The sequence below is a fragment of the Taudactylus pleione genome, unplaced genomic scaffold (genome assembly GCF_031769625.1).
Source record: "Taudactylus pleione unplaced genomic scaffold, aTauple2 ptg000728l, whole genome shotgun sequence".
Taxonomy (NCBI): domain Eukaryota; kingdom Metazoa; phylum Chordata; class Amphibia; order Anura; family Myobatrachidae; genus Taudactylus; species Taudactylus pleione.
In genome coordinates, this window is record NW_028285130.1 from 1,340,316 (window position 1) to 1,360,682 (window position 20,367).

The 20,367-nt window shown below is 40.5% G+C and overlaps 1 protein-coding gene across 1 annotated transcript in view; it reads right to left on the reverse strand.

The window, feature by feature from the left end:
- The window catches only part of TMEFF2 (transmembrane protein with EGF like and two follistatin like domains 2), a 668,344-nt gene extending 653,822 nt beyond the window's left edge, over positions 1-14,522 (reverse strand). The window contains exons 1-2 of the mRNA XM_088456946.1: positions 14,225-14,522; positions 11,674-11,783 (exon numbers count right to left, since the gene is read on the reverse strand). Coding sequence (XP_088313072.1) covers positions 11,674-11,783; positions 14,225-14,387 — 273 coding nt within the window. The 5' untranslated portion in view covers positions 14,388-14,522. The remainder of the gene's footprint in view (positions 1-11,673; positions 11,784-14,224) is intronic.
- Between the last annotated feature and the right edge of the window lie 5,845 nt (positions 14,523-20,367).

The window sequence follows — 20,367 nt, forward strand, 5'->3', positions numbered from 1 at the left end:
TGGCAGGGGCATTGTAATAGATAAATAACCCCTTTGCTGTTGCAGTTTATGTTATCTTTGATGTGCCAGACCATATTGTTACTTGTTGAATTTATGGTTCTGATGGGTTGGGTGCTCCTTTGCTTGGTCGTAATGCAAACTTTGCATGTGCCACAGTAAAAAAATCCCCCTAAAATAGCCCCTATGTTTTGGCTCCACATTCTAGTTAGTGTGTTCTGCGTATTTCCCTCCTTGTTCGGGGGAATGTGATTCCTAGTGATAGTGCTTCTAATGTCAGATGTTTTGCGGAACACTACTTTCGGTTTGTATGGTAAGGTCTTTTGCAGCGTTTCATCTCCTAGGAGGATTGGCCAGTGTTTGTAGATTAATTGTTTAATGCGTTTGGCTTGGTTGCTATATTGGGTAATAAAGTATATATCATTATCCTCATTATTGTGTTTTGTGTTTTGTATTTTGTATTCTAGGAGGGGTTCCCTATCGGTCTTCTTGACATTTGTAAAGGCTGCTTCTACTAAGTTGGTATTATACTTCTTGGATAGTAATTGTGATTTTAAATGTTGTCCTTGTGTTTCGTAATCTGCAATTCTTGAGCAATTGCGTCTCAATCGCTTGAATTTTACTGTATTTGGTGGTAAATTCTAAGTTGCAGTCATTGATGTTAATGTGGTCAATAAATGATAAAAGTGATGTTTCGTCTCCCCTCCAAATGAAGAATATATCGTCTTAGGGATAAATACGGTATTAGCCACACAACACTGAAACCTAAGAATTACCCCTCCACATATAAAAAGAAAAATAAAGATCAGAAGAAATCCACAGACAAAAACCACCAACACACACCTAGGATTGGCAAACCTCCCACTCTCAGAACTCCAATCTATAAAAAGTTGAACCTCACATATCAAGAATTTCAAACACAAATCCACAGCCACAAAACCAACACACAGGCATTAAAGAATAAGACCAACTCTAAGTCTCCGAGCATCACAATAGACTCAGAAGATAGTCTATCTAGCGAAGATTCATTCACAGTACATGATATAGATGAAGACCCAGAATACCAACTAGCTAGACTATCACTAGAACGTGGCTGGTTAGATACTGAACCCGAACTTCTAAATCTTACCATACACGACACATTTCAATCAAACCAATTGGACAGCATGTGCAAACCTCAGACTACAAATACAGAAGTACAAAGTACTTCGGATACGGCATCTGATACACCATGTGTAAACCCTCTTCTTTTTTTAGACCTACAATCCCAAGTACACATGATCCCCCCACAACCGAAATCTACAAAAAGAAAACTAGAAGAGGATGCAGGGGAGCGAGATGAGCAAAAAAACCCGGACAACCACCAATACCACTAAAGGACAGGGTATTTTCAATCTGAGTAGTTTCCCGTTAACAGTTCATCACATTTCAGCATTAGACAAGGGACTTAAATTTGCGCCCACTAATCAACCAGACAAATTTAATACATATTTAGATATACACAAATTTGCAAGAAAACTGACTCTAAAAAAATTTTTTCACCAAAAACCATTACCCCAACACATACCAGCGGAAGACAACATCCGGCATACAGATTTAAAACCACCATCCAGATTCTATCCCATCCAAAGTACCGACAATCATATCACAACATTCACAAACATGTTAACTAAAGATGTGGAGCAATTATGTGACCATACCGCCAAACGTAAACAACAATACAGGAATATGACTTTGAATGAAATAAAAGCTCTCAAAGAACTGAGCACCAACTCCAATATCATAATCAAACCAGCAGATAAAGGGGGGGTATAGTAATCCTAGATAAAATACAGTATATCCAAGAGGCCCAGAGGATCTTGAATGATACCACAACATATAAAATATTACCTAAAGATCCCACAACGCAGTACCGACATGAACTCAAATCATTACTACAGGAAGGTTTAGAGAAAGGCATACTGACACAAAAGGAATACCAATACCTAGACATACCACATCCCATCATCCCAGTTTTTTACTATCTGCCTAAGGTACACAAGAACTCCAAGAAACCACCCGGCCGTCCCATTGTATCAGGTATCAACTCATTAACTTCCAACCTTTCCCAATACCTAGATATTTATTTGCAACCCTTTGTTAAAAAACAAAGGTCTTATCTACAAGACACCACGAATATTCTAAATATACTTAATACAATACATTGGGACAAAGAGCTTTGGCTAGCTACTAGCGACGTAACATCCCTCTATTCGGTTATAAGACACACACAAGGCCTACAAAGTATTAAATACTTTTTGGAACATGACTCATTGATGCCTATGGAACAGACTGATTTCATTTTGAACAGTATTGCATTCATCTTATCACACAATTACCTGTGGTTTGATGATCAATTTTATCTACAAACCACAGGGACAGCTATGGGGACGAGGTTTGCGCCTAGTTATGCCAACTTCTTTATGAGCCACTGGGAGGACAATAACATCTGGTCCGGGCATGACTTTGGCGCAAACCTCGTCCTCTGGAAACGCTATATAGACGATATATTCTTCATTTGGAGGGGAGACGAAACATCACTTTTATCATTTATTGACCACATTAACATCAATGACTGCAACTTAGAATTTACCACCAAATACAGTAAAACCAATGTGGAATTTCTCGACTTAAACATACTTATAGACAACAACTGTATCCACACAAACACCTATCACAAGCAGGTAGATGTTAATAGTTATATCTTAGCCACCAGCAACCACCACCCCAGCTGGCTTAATAGTATACCCACAGGACAATTCAAGCGATTGAGACGCAATTGCTCAAGAATTGCAGATTACGAAACACAAGGACAACATTTAAAATCACAATTACTATCCAAGAAGTATAATACCAACTTAGTAGAAGCAGCCTTTACAAATGTCAAGAAGACCGATAGGGAACCCCTCCTAGAATACAAAATACAAAACACAAAACACAATAATGAGGATAATGATATATACTTTATTACCCAATATAGCAACCAAGCCAAACGCATTAAACAATTAATCTACAAACACTGGCCAATCCTCCTAGGAGATGAAATGCTGCAAAAGGCCTTTCCATACAAACCAAAAGTAGTGTTCCGCAAAACATCTGACATTAGAAGCACTATCACTAGGAATCACATTCCCCCGAACAAGGAGGGAAATACGCAGAACACACTAACTAGAATGTGGAGCCAAAACATAGGGGCTATTTTAGGGGGATTTTTTTACTGTGGCACATGCAAAGCTTGCATTACGACCAAGCAAAGGAGCACCCAACCCATCAGGACCATAAATTCAACAAGTAACAATATGGTCTGGCACATCAAAGATAACATAAACTGCAACAGCAAAGGGGTTATTTATCTATTACAATGCCCCTGCCATAAGCAATATATTGGCAGAACAATTCGCTCACTTAAAATAAGGGTGAACGAACATCTTTACAACATAAAGAAAGGTTGTGAGGATCATCCCCTCTCGTTACATTTCAAGAGATTTCATGACTCAGATCCAACATGTCTGATGTTCACTGCACTTAAGTTAGTCAAACACAACTGGCGGGGGGGTGATTATCTCAAAAAAATAAATAAGGAAGAACTTAGGACCATCATTAACATGGGCACTCTTCACCCTAGGGGTCTTAACCTGGACAACGAAATCAGGTCGATTGTATGCGATAATTGACCCAGACTATTATCAAAATCCCCTTATGTTGTAAGGGTCTTGTTTTTCCACATGATTAAATAGTAAGCATAAGATTCCTTCTTTGCTTATATATATATATACATATATATATATATATATATATATATATGTATTGAGTTGTTTTATTTTCTAGGCAATATTGGACCAATCGCTTTATGCGGTGATAACCTTATATTTTTTAGATTATAGTCAGTTAGTGTCTATGGGAGATTCACCTTAGATTGCTCTTTGCTATTCTTTATTCAGTCCCTATTCAGTGTTCATTACTTCACATGCGACACAGGCCATATATATACTATACATCCGTTATGTCTGTGATTTGCTTTGCAATCATGGTATATTGTCAATTCTACCAAGTGACGCTCATACACACTTAAAAGAACAGATTCAATTAGCAATCAAGTTACCACGCCCCATTACACCAGCACCAATCAATGGAGCTTGTGACTGGGACTGCATGTTTAAAAACACACCCTTGAGACTGGACATTAACCACATTGCCTTGAAGAAGACCCTCTGTGGGTCGAAACGCGTTGGCACCAGAACCATAATCCTATTTAACCCACAAGCAAGGACTGGAGAGAAACACTGAATCCACAGTGTCGGCTGACACTTACTGCCAGGACACGTAACAAGGGACACCAGACCAGAGAGGAGGATCCCAGAGATCATCGAGCCGGCAGGGGTAAGAGCGGAGTCCTGTCGAGGCAGGAGGAGGTGAGTGCCTTAGCAGGTCTGGAGAACGAGGACTGTTCCCACCAGAGCCATCTCCGTTCATCCGTCTCTGTTACACCACGCAGTCCCGCCCGACTGGACGCGCCGGTGGTCACGGAGTCAGCCCGGTGCTCTCCGGCGAGGTCCACGGCCCGGACTCGGTGTTAGTGTCCTACGCCTCCCACTGCTATCCAGGTATATACCCGTACTGCTTACCCCAGAACATCACCCCGGGCATCTATACTCATCCTACACGCCGCTGTCCACTGACTTTATCGTGCGGGACGCCGCACCAACTTATTCCCCCCCTTACACATTAACTCTTCCCAGCCAAATTATCTCCAGATCCCAGCAGTGTGTTGTTTTATCACATCATATCCCACTTTGTAACAGTGGGGGACTCATTCTCTTACAGAGAGGCACGCACCTCGAGACTTGCCCCATACAGCTGTACACTGCATACTCACCTGCATGTGTATAATCTGACGATTCATTCACCATCCACTACAATACTTTGATAATATTGTTTGCTCTTTATTCATGTATGTTTTTCTTCAGTAAATATATATCTTTTAGCCAATTGGGTCATTTTGTATGCACCATATGCAATCATACGTACTTATATATTTGTAAGGGGTATAGAGCGCATTTGCTCACATTTGTTTTTCAGTCTTAGACATGTTAAGTTTAAGAAAGCACTGGGACATCCATGAAGAGACAGCAGAGAGACAGTTGGAGATACGTGTGAGGAGCGAGGGAGGAGAGGGGGAGTGGAAAGGTAAATTTGAGTATCATCAGCATAGAGATGATATTGGAGGTCAAAGGAGTTTATGAGTTCACCTAAAGAGGATGTATATAGGGAGAAAAGGAGAGGTCCAAGAGAAAAGGAGAGGTCCAAGAACTCCTACTGTTAGTGGAAGTGGGGGGAAGAGAGGACACAGAGAAGGAACAATCAGAGAGGTAGGAGGAAAGCCAGGAGAGGGCAGTGCTACGTAGAGAGTGAAGTATTTGCAGGAGGAGAGGGTGGTCTACAGTGTAAAATGCAGCAGAGAGGTCAAGGAGAATGAGCAGAGAGTAGTGGCCCTTGGATTTGGCAGCAAGGAGGTCATTGCTGACTTTTGTGAGGGCAGTTTCAGTGGAGTGGAGAGAACAGAAGCCAGATTGAAATGAGTCAAGGAGGGAGTGGGAGGAAAGGTGGTAAGGCGATTGTAAACAATACGCTCAAGGAGTTTTGAAAGCAAAAGGGAGAAGAGAGATGGGTTGGTAATTGGAAAGTATGTTAGGATCAAGATGGGAACAGACAGAAGGAGACAGGTAACAGAGGAGACGGGAAGGGATTGGGTCAAGATCGGAGGTGGAAGGAGGGGAGGACCGGATGAGGGCCATGACTTCCTCTCCAGAAACAGGGGAGAAGGATGTCAAAGTTGGTCAGGCAGAAGGAGAGGGGTAGTCAGGGAAAGGAGGGGGAGGAGTGCTGAGGGTCTGATGGGATTTGATGTACTCAAGTATGGAGTCAATTTTAGATGTAAAGTAGGTGGCAAAGTCAAGGGCAGTGAGCGAGGAGGGGAGCCGAGGAGGGGAAGGGCAGAGGAGTGAGTTGAAAGTGGCAAAGAGACCCCGGGGGTTTGAGGACTGGGAGGAGATGAGGTTCTTGAAATATGTTTGTTTGGAGAGGGACAGGGCAGCACTGTAGGATGAGAGAATAAATTTGAAATGGAGGAAGTCAGCCTTAGAGCATGATTTTCTCCACTGATGCTCGGCAATTCTTGAACACTTTTGCAGGTACCTGGTGCATTTGGAATGCCAGGGTTGTGGTGTGGATCTGCGAGGGTGAGTAGTTATTGCCGGCGCAACAGAGTCAAGTGCAATGATAAGGTAGGAATTGTACAGGGAAATAGCTTGTTCACGACAGGAGAGAGAAAGGATAGGGGAGAGAAGAGAGTCCAGCATGGAGAAAAAAGCAACAGTGTCAATAGCCTCAATGTAATGCATTGGAATGGTAGCCTTAGGAGGTAAAGGAGGGGAAGGAGAGAGAGATAGGTTAAAAGAGAGAAGGTTATGGTCAGAGAAGGGGAATGGGGAATTGGAGTAATCAGAATTATCACAATGGTGAGTAAAGACCAGGTCAAGTGAGTGCCCACTCACATGGGAGGGTGATGAGGTTCATTGGGCGAGACCAAATGAAGAGGTGAGGGTAAGGAGTTTAGCTGCAGAGGATTCTGTGGGAATGTCAATAGGAATATTAAAATCACCTAGTATAATGGAGGGAAGATCTGAGGAGAGAAAGTGAGGTAGCCAGGAAGCGAAGTTGTCAAGGAATTTGGAGGGCGAGCCAGGGGGATGGTAAATGACAACTACTCTGATGTTTACTGGTTGGAAGAGGCGTAAAGCATGAACCTAAAATGTGGAGAATGTAAGGGATGGTTCAGAGGGTATTATTTGGTAGGAATAACTGGTGGATAGAAGGACCCCAACATAACCACAATGACGACTCCCAGACCGGGGGGTGTGGGAGGTGAGGCCCCCAGAGGATAGGGCAGCAGGAGAAGTGGTGTCAGAGGGTGAGATCCAGGTTTCAGTGATGGCTAGGAGATTCAGGGAGTTGGAGATGAAAAGGTCATGAGTGGGGACCAGTTTATTACAGACTGACCTGGCATTCCAGAGGGCACAGGATAGAAAGATAGCGTTTGTGGGGGAGATGTGAATAAGACATCGAAAGAATGGCCAGTCGATTGTATAGGTGAATATCCAGCTTAAGCCTTTAGCACAGCTAAGGTAAGTCCTACCATGGATACTATGTTTAACATGCTTATGATTCAATAATTTAAAAACAAATAAAAATAATGTCCTATCAATCATGGAAACTACTAGTAAAAGTTATCCAACCATTGTCTAATTGTTTAAAATCGTGCAGGTCCTTCCTTTTTCATTCAGTACATGTATGCACAAAATGCATACTTGCCAGTAGTTTCACTTTTCTATACCCTGATGGAACAAGCACTGATAGGAAACAGGTGTGACTTATTCCAAACTGAGTGTGATTTGGGTAGATTTTGACATGTCCTAATCTGTTCCAGTTTCTCTTTGGGACTGTTGATGCTATTTTAAGTACACTTGTGTCTGTCTATGAGGAGAGGTGTCAGTTCTTGCACATGCATGCCCTAATCTGCTCCACAGTGAACAGAGGGCCTAATTTAGTATTTCACGCTAGTGCACTGCTGAATGCAGATTCCCGATGGTTGGGAATCTGCGCATGCACCGAGGACTCAGCTCGGATCAGTAATGCATGCAGGAGGCATGATGCCCTCCTGCTGCATTACCATATTACATCTATCGTCACTGTTATAGCAACTCTGTCTGAGGCTGCATCACTCCCAGAATTCAGAAAGACCTCTGCATTAATGGATCCCAATGAAGTTTGCATTATATAGTAGATACTTATGAGTTCTGCAATATAATTATGTCCTGAAATGGTTATGTGGTGTACATCAGTCACCAATAGGCTATGGACTGTATAGTACATATCAAGAGGCAAAGGTAAAGCAGTTGCTAATGAGATCTAAACTCTATAATGAACTCCAGCAGATTCTGCTTTGTGCAATGGTCACCAGAATGGCCATTGAGTTACATAGTGGTTAGCAATGAGCTCTGCACTGTACAGTGGCTACATAAATGGGTTCTGCACTGTGTTATAGTGGTGTGTTGATAACTTTTTGCCATCAGGTTCTGTGTTGAATAGTGGTCATTGCAATGTGATCACCAATTGTGAATACTAATAGTAATAGTCTTAAGGATGTGGTTTATATTCAAGTCTTCATTAAACATTTTAGCCAAAGTCTAAATTCCAATGGTACTGCATAATGTTCACTTGCAATACTCTTAGCAGTTCCAAAATGTCCTGTAGACAACAAAATCCATGTTTGCTAAAATTGGACCCCTTATTAGATTATTATTAGGTTATTTTAGACCCATAAGGCTCCAATTCTCAGAACATTTGATCTTAAAATGTTAGTACTGTAGTTCTCAATCTACATCTAAAGTGATGTGGTAATCATATGACCATACTAATGATACCCTAATGGATCTGGAAATTTAGCTTGAGCACCAGATATCTGGACATACATCTGTATATGTGTATTAATAAATCTGACCTCTTAGTAGTTGGATTTCCCTATATATGGATACAAAAAGGGGCCAATTCAATAAACTGCAGGTTCCCAGTGTTTGCGGGTTAATATTACGCGCATTTTGAAGGATATTTTCATGAAGCACGCTCCTTATTCCCTTGCAATTCAATTAGAAATGGCAAGCCATGATAGTCGCGTGTTAAATCTGCAGTGTGTGACCTAAGTAAAATACATAAAAGAGAGCGGAAATAATCCAGAACTCTCCAAAATGTAGCAAATAAGATAGCAGGACAGTATATGGAAGTATAAACATAATGACGGCAGTTAATGGTGTCAAATGGTTGAGTTTTACATTTAAAAATGATAAAAAATGATAGTCAGCAAGTGTTCAGCAAGCAAAAGTGTTTATTAGTATTTTGGGGTAGATCAAAGTGTCTCTATTGTGATTTTTAAGGGTGTATATATAAGTTTGGAAAAATTGGAGAAAAAACACTTGCAATACCTATCTGCAAGTCTAAAAAACCTTTCTCCCACCAATATAACACCCAACATGCAGGTCCCACATCATCAAACTCAACTTCTTTTATAGAGAAAACCACCTGAATAATGAAATTATTTTATCCATATTTTCCTATTTAAAAACCTCTAAATAAATTAATTGGGAGCTGTGTCCCACGAGTACTACATTGTGTCTCAACATTTTTGCCTTACAATAAGGATTTTTTCCCTACTTTTCTCCTAGTCAAGAGCAGTGAACTAAAATCTGTGTTAACTCTCATTGAGACACGTGTTAAACTAAATTTCTAATTGAATAGCAAAAAGTCACAAATTGCCTGCCAACACGTGGCTAATTGAATCGCTACAAAGAGATCAGACTATAGAAAAGGGATGAAGAACATGGTGTATAGTGCACAGATTAAAATACTGTATACCTTGTGTTGACCTGCTATTATTCTCTCCCTTGCTAGAAAATGTATAAATGTTTGGGTGCACATTATTTCCCTACAATATATCTAAGTGTGCAGAGTTATGCTAAGAGCAATATAAGTAAGGCACAGAATGTGGTTTTGACAATAAATAATTACTGATGTTTCAACTGGATGTATCCTCTCTTCTGGAGCAGGATATAACAGACAAACCGGCTGTCAGAGAAAAGAGCAGAGCAAAACAGAGGCACAGTACTGTAGTCTCCAGACCTGCACATTTTCCTTAGTATGTTATATTCTTAAGGGTGTATAATTCCTGGAGTATACTATAGATGTGAGAAGCCCCTGTGGGTGCAGTGTGCAGACATTGTATTACAGGAGGAAGGAGTGATATACATTTATATATGCGTCTTTGGTAAGAAAATGTTACTTGCCTCTTGTGTAAGAAATGTATACATTGTATCATCCCTAATTCAGCTTGTCTCATGACTGCCTCAAGTATCACATAACACAAATAACACTTATAAAATAGATTCACATATACAGAAGCTCATATTTTTGTAACCTGTATAAACATTTATATAAATCAATTTCATTTTGCACTGGATTGTATCAAACTGCCAGGCACACAACAGTATAACAATTATGTCATTATAATGTCATCTGACTATTTTCAGGCTGCTTAATATGCACATAAGTTTGGAATTCATCAGATTCTTCATATAAAAAAGACATCCCAATTTTATTTGGATGCTTACTTTATATTTTATAAACCCTGAGTGATATATGAGCCTAAGTTATTTTGCATATGTATTACTCTTATAAATAGGAACTCTTCTCCAAGTGCCCTACAAGTTAAATTGCCATGAAAAGCAACATCTTGCTGCATGACTTCAACAAACACAAAATGATTATTTAGTAAACTGAGAAATAGGGATGCCTTTGGTTTAGTAATACTATAGAGTATATAATCTTTTTAAAAGAAACTTTCAGCACACTGTAGTGTCAATTTAGCTGTTAGCTGTTTTTTAATGTCTGTGTCAGAATTTTAATAATTTAAACAATACAAACCTCCCACTGCCAAAGTCGCTGTGTTTTTTGGCCTGTTTGTGATCATGCATTCTTACCACCCCTCTAGCACACTTCCCTTCTCTTCCCATATAATCTCACTCCTTTACCTCTGACTGGGGCAGGAGGCCACAAAAAGTGAAAAAGGCTCAGAAACAGGTGAGAGGAGGAATAGAACCTTCCCATTACCTATATTCCAATCTCAACAGATGCTCCTCTAATACAAGAGTAAAGTGAGTTGGTCTTTCACTGACCAGTTGCCCTGCTCTTATAGTTTATCATCAAAGGTATCAATAAAGAAGGCATTAGGGCAGTGTATAGGGTGCAGAATTGAGCTGGTAACTTGAATAAAAGCTGATTTGAATATAGCTAATATTGTATCCTTGGCTGTATCCCAGCTCCTCTCATAATTTCCTCTGTTTGGTTGTGTAATGTTGTGTCCTCACCACAGCCAAACTCACTGCAGTACGTAACCAGTATTTTAGTGAGCTACTGAATGTGCATTGGGAAGTGCCAGAGGGAATACAGGTGCCTGCACTTCCTTCTCACACAGAAATACCCAAATGAACGGCTAATACTGTATAAGGTATTACCATTTGTAGCAAGGCAGAGTGCCTTACACTGGCTACACTTTCCTTGGCATTTGTGGCCAGTTTCATTTGTATATATTCTAAGTATTTATAACAATTTTTGTGTACAGCATATGTCATACATGCATTGCACTGTGTAAGTGCCATCTCCAGAAGCCAAGGGTGATTCCAAATACAAATCACTATATGAAGGTGGCCATGACACAAAGACATAGAGAAGGTGCCAGGCCAAAGATTATAAAAGATTCACCCTCCGTTATGTCTGTTTATGCCTCTCACAAGCTCCATTACAAAGTTTATAAGTGAGGCATAGCTAGATTGTTCCTATTTTCCCAGGAAAGCCTATGTATTCTGATACCACTTGTTTTCAGTGCAGATTTTTTTCCCCTGGTGCCAGTTTTGCCTTCAACCGTTCAGCTTGTAGAAATATAAATTGCTAAGAGAAAGACTGTGAAAGTGGATTCCCTTTTCATGCCCACATTAGTCAATTTGAAAAATGAGATACTAAGTTCCTTACCTTGAACTGACAATCGCATGTCACACTGTCTCCGATTCTTAAACACTCTCCATCAAATTTACAGGTATTGGTGTCACAAAGAAAAAGATCATTTTCTCTGTCATCAAAACCTCAAATGTAAAGAGAAGAAAACTCAGTTTCAAAGAAATACAAACTGGTCTTATTTGAAAAATATTTATTAGAATATCTCATTTAACTCATGTTATATAGGCAAGATAATTTCACTACAACTGTTTCCAGAAGGGCTGACTGAATGACATGCAATGTGCCCAGGATACAGTAGGTATTCCTCTCCTATATAGAAAGGGCATATTTTGGTGCATAATGTGGGATCAATCTTTGGACCATACCCCAGCAATGATGTACACAGCGTTTTCCAACAAAGTGAAATAATGATAAACAAGCCTTGTGTTTTTTCTGTGCCTCATTTCAGTGAAGATTGATCACCTCTAAAAGCTTAAATGCTAAAAAATAAAGGTGTCAGATTATTTACACTGACTTGAAATAAAACAGCAACCTCTATAGGTTTTTCTTTTCCTATGGACATACTAAGACATGCGGGGGAGGGGTGTTTAGAAAAATCAGAGTTCAGCTTGTCTGCAACCTGATCAATCAACTATACAGAAGGATACAATATTAAACAGAACATGTACATTAGACTTCAGATCCATTAAGATTTAGCCGTATTGATTCTTTCATTACATTCCTCTGAAACCACATCATCATATTAAAAATGAAAGAAGAGTCAGCAGGACAAAAGCTGTACTGTATACTGTATCTGGTCTGTTTTTTCTGGCTAGAGGGATGTTTTCTAACAAAATGAAAATATTAGAAGACTGCATTCATAGGGTGCAGCCATGTGTAATATATAAGGCACAGATACAGTGTGTCCTTATGGAATGCACTTTAGATATATGTTACAAAACTAATAATCCATAACAAGTCTCCCATTGCCTCCATAAACGATACTATTAATTCAATATAGACATCAGTGGCTTATTATTGACAAAGCCAGTAAGAGGGTAATGCTTCTGGCTGGGTCCTAAAAGCCTAAAAAAGAGACAAATGATCGCCCAATTATCTTATTAAATTGGTTTCAGCCACAAAGATGATTTACAAGTGCAATAACTCTATGGCTCATCCTTCCTTATTTAATTAGTATATTTCACAACTTGGCAGTCAATACACCAGTCACGACCTGATGTTCAAATTTAGATAAGGTTACCACAACTAAATTGATGCAACAAAGCTTTATTTTAGATTTTTGTCCTGAATTTGACCTTTTTTTTCTCTTTTGGGGGATGGGGTGGCTGTTACTTTCATCATTCACTTATGTGGACTTAAATGCAATTAACTCTCTCCAGTCCAGTAAATGTGACTTTCATGGCTGGCCAAAGATATATATTAAGCACGTACATATTAACTTATAGCTAAATATAGGGACCAATTAATCAATGTGTTTATACTGCAAAACCAGCCACAATTATAACTATAAGCACAATATAGGCAATATACAATAGTATATATTTCATGTAAATTCTGTTTCTAAAGAAAAATGGTGCAATGTAATTTTGCTGGCACTTATTTTATGTAAAGTATTTCTGTAAAGACAAAATACAAAGAAACAAGCCCGGTATCCTAGTGGTTCTAGGTGTTTATGGAGAAGTGAAGCTGCAGTTGACATAACTTAAGACTTTAGCAGCCAGGTAAAATCTGATTTATGACAATTTAGGCTTTGGGTTGTTTTCATGCTTTCTACTGTTGTGAATAAAGTTTGGTCTATGAAAATTAAACACAACCTTAATCCCTTACAATGCCTCAAGTTAAATGGCATAGAACTTTTTTTCAGTCATCATTATTTAATTGGTGTATGTGAATAACATATTTTGTTTACTGTTTTTCTAATATGAATAAATTATGCTAATCTAATTTAGAACAAAACTTTTTTATTTTTTCTAAATAAATAATAAACACAAGACAACTACAATTATTTCAGTAAATTCCCCCTTCAGTGTTCAAATGTTAAAATGGAATGTAAGAGTATTTACTGAACTAGGATAGCAACCACAGAGGAATGAAAATATACATGCTGAAGGCTGGTAACAATCAATTGCAAGCTCTTAGGTGCAAGTCACTCACATATAATGGAAATTATAAATATATATTTTTAACTATTAAATAATACTGCATCATCATCTATATCGGCAAATAATTGCACGAATATTGCCTGGTTTATTACTGAACACAAATGTGGAATATCTGTCACAATATAGTGCATGCACAATGTAAATCACATAGTATAGTGAAGTATATGACAATGCAACAGTATAAATGGTTTATTTAGTTGCATTCTACATTACTGGATAGTCAATACATTTTTCCACCCATCAAGTTAAGTCAATAATTAAGCAAATAATAATGATCCCAGTAATAATGTGCAGCAGTATCAGGACCCTTGGAAGCCCATGAAGCAATCATTAATTTCTATATAAATTGGCATATGCATAGCAAAGCTACAGTATGCATGTGTCCGAGTCTCCAGGTCTCTTACCAGAACAGTTCCAGCCTGTAGGGGTTTGGCAGTCACTTAAGGAGGTAGGAAAAGCTGCAAGTTTCCCAGGTCGGGCTATGATTAATAAAAGAGACGGTAATAGCAAAGAGCATAGGCAATCACAAAGTGTCCAGCACGGTCTGTGAGACTCTACAACCACCATGTCTATAGAGACAGTTACTCCCAGATGTGAATGGATGAGCAAGGACTTAGCATGACGGGATCCCCAGCAGCAATACCATCCCAGTAAGCGCAATAACAACAATTCCAGACGGCTGACTGAGACGGAGTGCAGAGAAAGCAGTGCTGGAGGAGCAGTACTGAGAGCTGGGAGGGGAGAGAGAGAGAGCACAGCAGTAAGGGGCGGAGAGAGCTGCACTGACTGAGAGCAATGCACAGGCATACACACAGTACAGTACCAGGAGACAGATTGAGAGCTATGCACAGGCATACACAGTACAGTACCAGGTGATGACTGAGTAATACACATGCATACACAGTACAGTATCAGGAGAAGATTGAGAACAATGCACAGTGAAGTGCCAGGAGATATATTGAGAGTAATGCACACTACACAGTACAGTAGCAGTAGAAAGACTAAGAGCAATACACAGACATACACAGTACAGTACAAGGAGACAGACTGGGATCAATGCAAAGTACAGTAGCAGGAAAAAGACTGAGAGCAATACAAAGGCATACACATACAGGACAAGGAGATAGACTGAGAGAAATACACATATTACAGTACCAGGATAGGACAGTACAGTATACAGGCTCTACACATGCTGTACAGTACACAGGCATGTACAGTACAGTACCAGGAGACAGACTGAGAACAATGCACGCTACACAGTACAGTAGCAGGAGACAAACTAAGAGCAATACACAGGTATACACAGAAGAAGAATACCAGGAGACAGACTGAACAGTTACACAGTACAGTAGCAGGAGAACACTGAGAGCAATACACAGACATGCACAATACAGTACCAGTAGTGTTCCATGCCAAGGTGTTAACATTTTGTGTGTGGGCATTTTTTTGTTGGGGTTAATAAGTACTGTACATACTAATGCCTGCTTCAGTCTGCTTGTGTTTATACTTCCAGCTTCACATTTAGAATAATTACTTACAGTACCAGCATGTAAAAATAAAATAATAAATCCCCAGTTGTTCAAGCAATCATACAGCTCCACAATTGCCTAATATATTACACACTGAGCATCAAACAATATAGTACCCAAATTATTCAGCATATAATACACCCACAATTGCAACAGGCCTCCCTCCATGGGCCTGAATAATTTCACCATTGCTGACTATTATTACTTTCAGGGTAGAGCTCATAGCCAGGGATAAATCTAATAGTGCTGATAGATATATACAGTGGCGTATCTATAATGGGTGCAGTGTGTGCGGGGCACACAGGCCCCCGGCTCCAGGGGGGCCCCGCACCGCACACACTGCTCCCATATTTTTTTAAACTTACCTGTCCGTGGTCCCACGTCGTGTGTCAGCGCTGCTCAGAACACCGGAAAAATGGCTGCCACGGCTATTTTTCCGGTGTTCTGCACAAGTGCAGTAGACTCCGGGCACTAGAGGGTGCCCGGAGTCTACTGTGCATGCACAGAACGCCGGAAAATGGCAGCCGCAGCCATTTTTCCGGTGTTCTGCCCATGCGTAGTAGACTCCGGTCACTCTCTAGTGCCCGGAGTCTACTAATGCTCCGGTGGCTGGCCAGCCGCGTCAGTTGACTGCCAGCCACCGGGGAGAGAGGAGGGGGCCTCACACGGGGAGTGCACACGGGCCCCCTCCTCTCTTAAAACGCCCCTGGATATATATATGTATATATATATATATCTAGGGGCAGGAATTTACGTGACTGTTTGGTCCGGACAGATATTACAGGTCTGGGTATGCCGAAAACACCTAATCTGTATGTTAAACCCCCTGGGTGTTACAGGTGTGGGTGTTGAACAACATGTCGATACACTATTGCCTGTAAAAACTTTAAACATCCTCACTCTGATAAGATGTTTGATATTCGCTTTGTGCTTACTTGCAGTTCCTCCTATACAGTGTATGTGATAGTATGTCCTTGCGGTTTATACTACATGGGACAGACCTCACGTAAATTTAGTGAGAGAATGTCGGCACATAGATCTGCTATACGTCCAACCTTGGCTGGGAGGGAGATTGATTAGCTGGTGGCACGGCACTTCAAAGCCTTAGGCCATTCTCTGGAATCATTGAAATATTTTGCCATAGATCATGTCCCCATATCCCTTAGGAGTGGCGATAGGATTAAGGGGGTCATTCAGAGTCGGTTGTAAGCGCTGAGCGCTCGCAACCAACTCAATGTTGCCCCACTGGGCATGAATGCTCCGTCGCTAGGGGTCTCACAGCAGACGGGGCGAGCTGTCGATGGTGAGTGACAGCTCGCCACGTTTGGGAGGCGGGCAGGGGGCAAGCCTGCCCAAACGGAGGCGTTCCCGCCGCAAAGCTTGCCGTTTGGGGGCGGCCCCACTGACATCATTGCTGATGTCAGTGGGAAGCTTTCTGCTCGATCAGAGCAGGAATCTCCCTGGGGCTTACGAGTGCCCAGACCCAACCTTAGGGTCTGGTCATAAGCCCCGATGGTCGTGATGGTCTTGACCATCGCGACCATCACCCATGTTGGTCGCTAGAGCTGTGGGTGTTAACCCACAGCTTAGCGATCGACAAGGAGGTGGTCGTTCAGGATGCAAGCGGCCGCCCTGATTCAGAGCGACCGCTTGCAACTAATGACCGCCTCTCAATGAGGTCCTAATTCCCTTCTGAATAAAGAGACAAGGTGGATTTAGAGATTAGGCACTATTCATCCAGGAGAGTTGAATGATAAAATTAACTGGAATGCCCTTTGAGATAGTATTAACTGGAGTACCTTAGAAATGTGTTATGATAATCCTTGTGTTTGTGTTTATTTTTTATTATATATATAATTTCTCTGTATTCTATTTTTATTGATGGTCTGTTGTATGTCCTTTTTGGTTGTATTGTATGTTTTGTTTTTTCAAATTTATTGTATTTGTGTACTATATGAGATTCACTTATTGTGCAATATCTATTTGCTGTTATGGGGTGCAGGTGCGTTTGTACATAGGCTTATGCACCTACGAGCACCCGTTATTTAATGTTGATTTGTGTAGTTGTCTGATGGCACCAGCATAGGTCGCTTGCTGGGTGTTGCCCTAGCAACATCCGCATTTGTTGCCGGATGTTTACTGGGTGGACCGCAAGCGCAGCAGTGTCCTTGACAACACTGTATGCGGATGTAGGGGGTGACGTAATGGTCACCGTCGCCAGATGCCAAAAGTGGATTTGTGGCTACAGAGATGCTCGGGGAGGAAATGTTCTGGGTGCGGGAATGTATATATGGGTGTATGTTGTCATTATATGTTTGTATGGTCTTGACGATGGGGCGGCAGCTCCAAAACTGTTGATTTTGCAATACAAAGCATTATATATTTGTGTCCTAGTGCCGCTCATGCTTTTGGAGATATATATATATATATATATATATATAAATCAAAGGGGCTCTGCACTCACCATAATAACACGTTTAAAAGCAAAGTTGCTGTGAGCTTTAAACCTTGATAGCATACCCTGAGTTTAACACTAATGTAATGGCTATGTCCATGTTATAATTCTGAGCAATAGAGTAGGGACTTGCAGTAAAGTGGGGTCCCGTGACGTGGGCTGCAAGCTTAAATGCATTGATCCATTCATGAACCAAAATCCCAATGTATATCATGTCTATTATTATTATTATTATTATTGTTAATATGGTGAGTGCAGAGTCCCTGTGATTTCTATTTAAACAATGTGGTCACATACCATGTTGCACCCCAAATCTAAGAATGGTGAGTGCCGTGGATTAGTGCTTAATATATATATATATATATATATATAATGTCCTGGGGAAGGTCACTGTCCATGACCAAAACGTCAACTCCCTACTGATGTCTTGTTTTGTACAACAATAAATCAATCCGTGGATGAAGTCTCTGGTGAGTGCACTTTATTCTCTTATTTTTTTATTCCTGGAATGAATATATATATATATATATATATATACATACATATACACTGGAGTATAAGGTCCGGCATTCCTCTGACTAGAATGTATGCCCAGGTGCCCTCTGGTGTGGCTGCATAACTGTAGACCACAAACAAAATGCATGAGATGCATGAATGAGCCAGCATTAGCAGGGCATGCTGGTTCTAGTAGTGCTAGTTGGAGTTCCCAGATAAGCTGGCTCTCAGTTTGGATGCATTCATGAGGCCAAGATATATATGTGCCTTTATTATGAGGCTTTAATTGGTATATATTACATATGGGGTGGGCGTTTGGGCGTAGGGCCCCGAGGCTACTCTGGCTGGGCCTCCTGAGGGCATCACCACTTAATACACATAGTTACTTTTCACATCACCTTTTTTTTTTTGTATTTTTTCACATTTATTTTAATCTCTTTTTCATCACTTATTAATTAATTACTCGCACACATCTATACTTTACACTGCACTGTCACTCTTTTTCCATTTTCGTGTGATGCCCTGGGGGGTCCTGGCCTGGACGTTTTTTCTTTTTGGGGTGCTCTGTGCCCCGGACGTGAACCCGTTAGTGTTAGAGACTGCTAGTGACAGAGAAGCCATGACGAGGCCTAGCAGCTTCCCATGTATTTGCAATTGTATGCAAGCAATATCTCTGAAATTCTATTACCATATAGTGTTCATATATTGTTGCTAGTATAATTCAGTGTGCTAAGGAACAATAGGGGGTTAAACCCCCCTCCCTTTTCTACTATAACCGTAGACCAGTCAGAGTGCCCTTTTTTATACATATTCTATTTTTATTAAAATTTTCAAATGAACTCAAGCAAAACCGACATTACACTCTTTCAACAAAACATGGCAGAAATCGGTCAAAAACGTGATCGTGAAACAATACAATAAAATCATTAATTTACAAAATATAAATTGAACAATTTTATAGAAAATTGACAGAATTGAGAGAGAGAAAGGGAGAAACTGAGAGGGAAAATAAGGGGAGAAGAGTGGGTAAATGGGTTGAGGAGAAGGGAAGGATCATCCAATAAAGGAAAAAATGGTAAATACCATCTGGGGGTCCCATATATGCGGTAGGCTGAAAAGATGACATATAGTTTTTTTACAAATGCAGGATTTTTACAGGTGGTTTTCCACAAACAATACACACACATATATAATATATATATATATATATATATATACATAAGTAATATACATACACACGCATACATATATATATATATATATATATCTACAAACACATTAACCTCCTCCTGATTAACCCAGGAATTGCAGCATTTTACTGCAAGGGGCGGGGCTTAATAAGATGGTGCCTGCTCTCCAGTCTGTCAGAGGGGGTTTCTGGGTACTCAGAAACATCTCCTGCGTGCACTAGTGGAATTTATATTCTAACCAAGGGGATCAGGTAGAGGTAAAATCAGAAGTCTTACCTAAAGAGGAGCTCAAAATATCTTCCATTGACATGAAATAATCACATTTATGGTACCAGTCCTTGCACGAGGTGGATTTGTTAGAGTTCCAAAGTACTGGAATGACAGAGTGTGCTGCGTTACTAAGATGGCGAAGCAAAGATTACATATACTTGGCCTCCGGGATTGGATAGTAATTAGAATGCGGGACCTGAAAGCACAGGAGTACTTAACATTTGCTGGGAGATAGAGATAATGTCAGTCCAAAAAGTTGATAAGTGGGGACAATCCCACCAAATATTTCTCAAGGAGCCTACAGCAGAAGAGCATCTCCAACAGGAAATGGAAACTGATGGGAACATGGCATGAAGCAAAGAAGGGTGTCTGTACCATCACAATAAGATTAAAGAACCTACAAGGGGCATGTGAGTGTCAGAGCTGGACCATGGAGTAATGGAAGAAAGTGGCCTGGTCTTATAAAACACATTTTCTTTGACATCATGTGGACAGTTGGGTGCAAGTGCGTTGTTTATTTGGGAAAGAGATGGCACCAGGATGCATTATGGGAAGAAGGTAAGCCGACGGAGGCAGAGTGATGCTCTTGGCAATGTTCTGCTGGGATA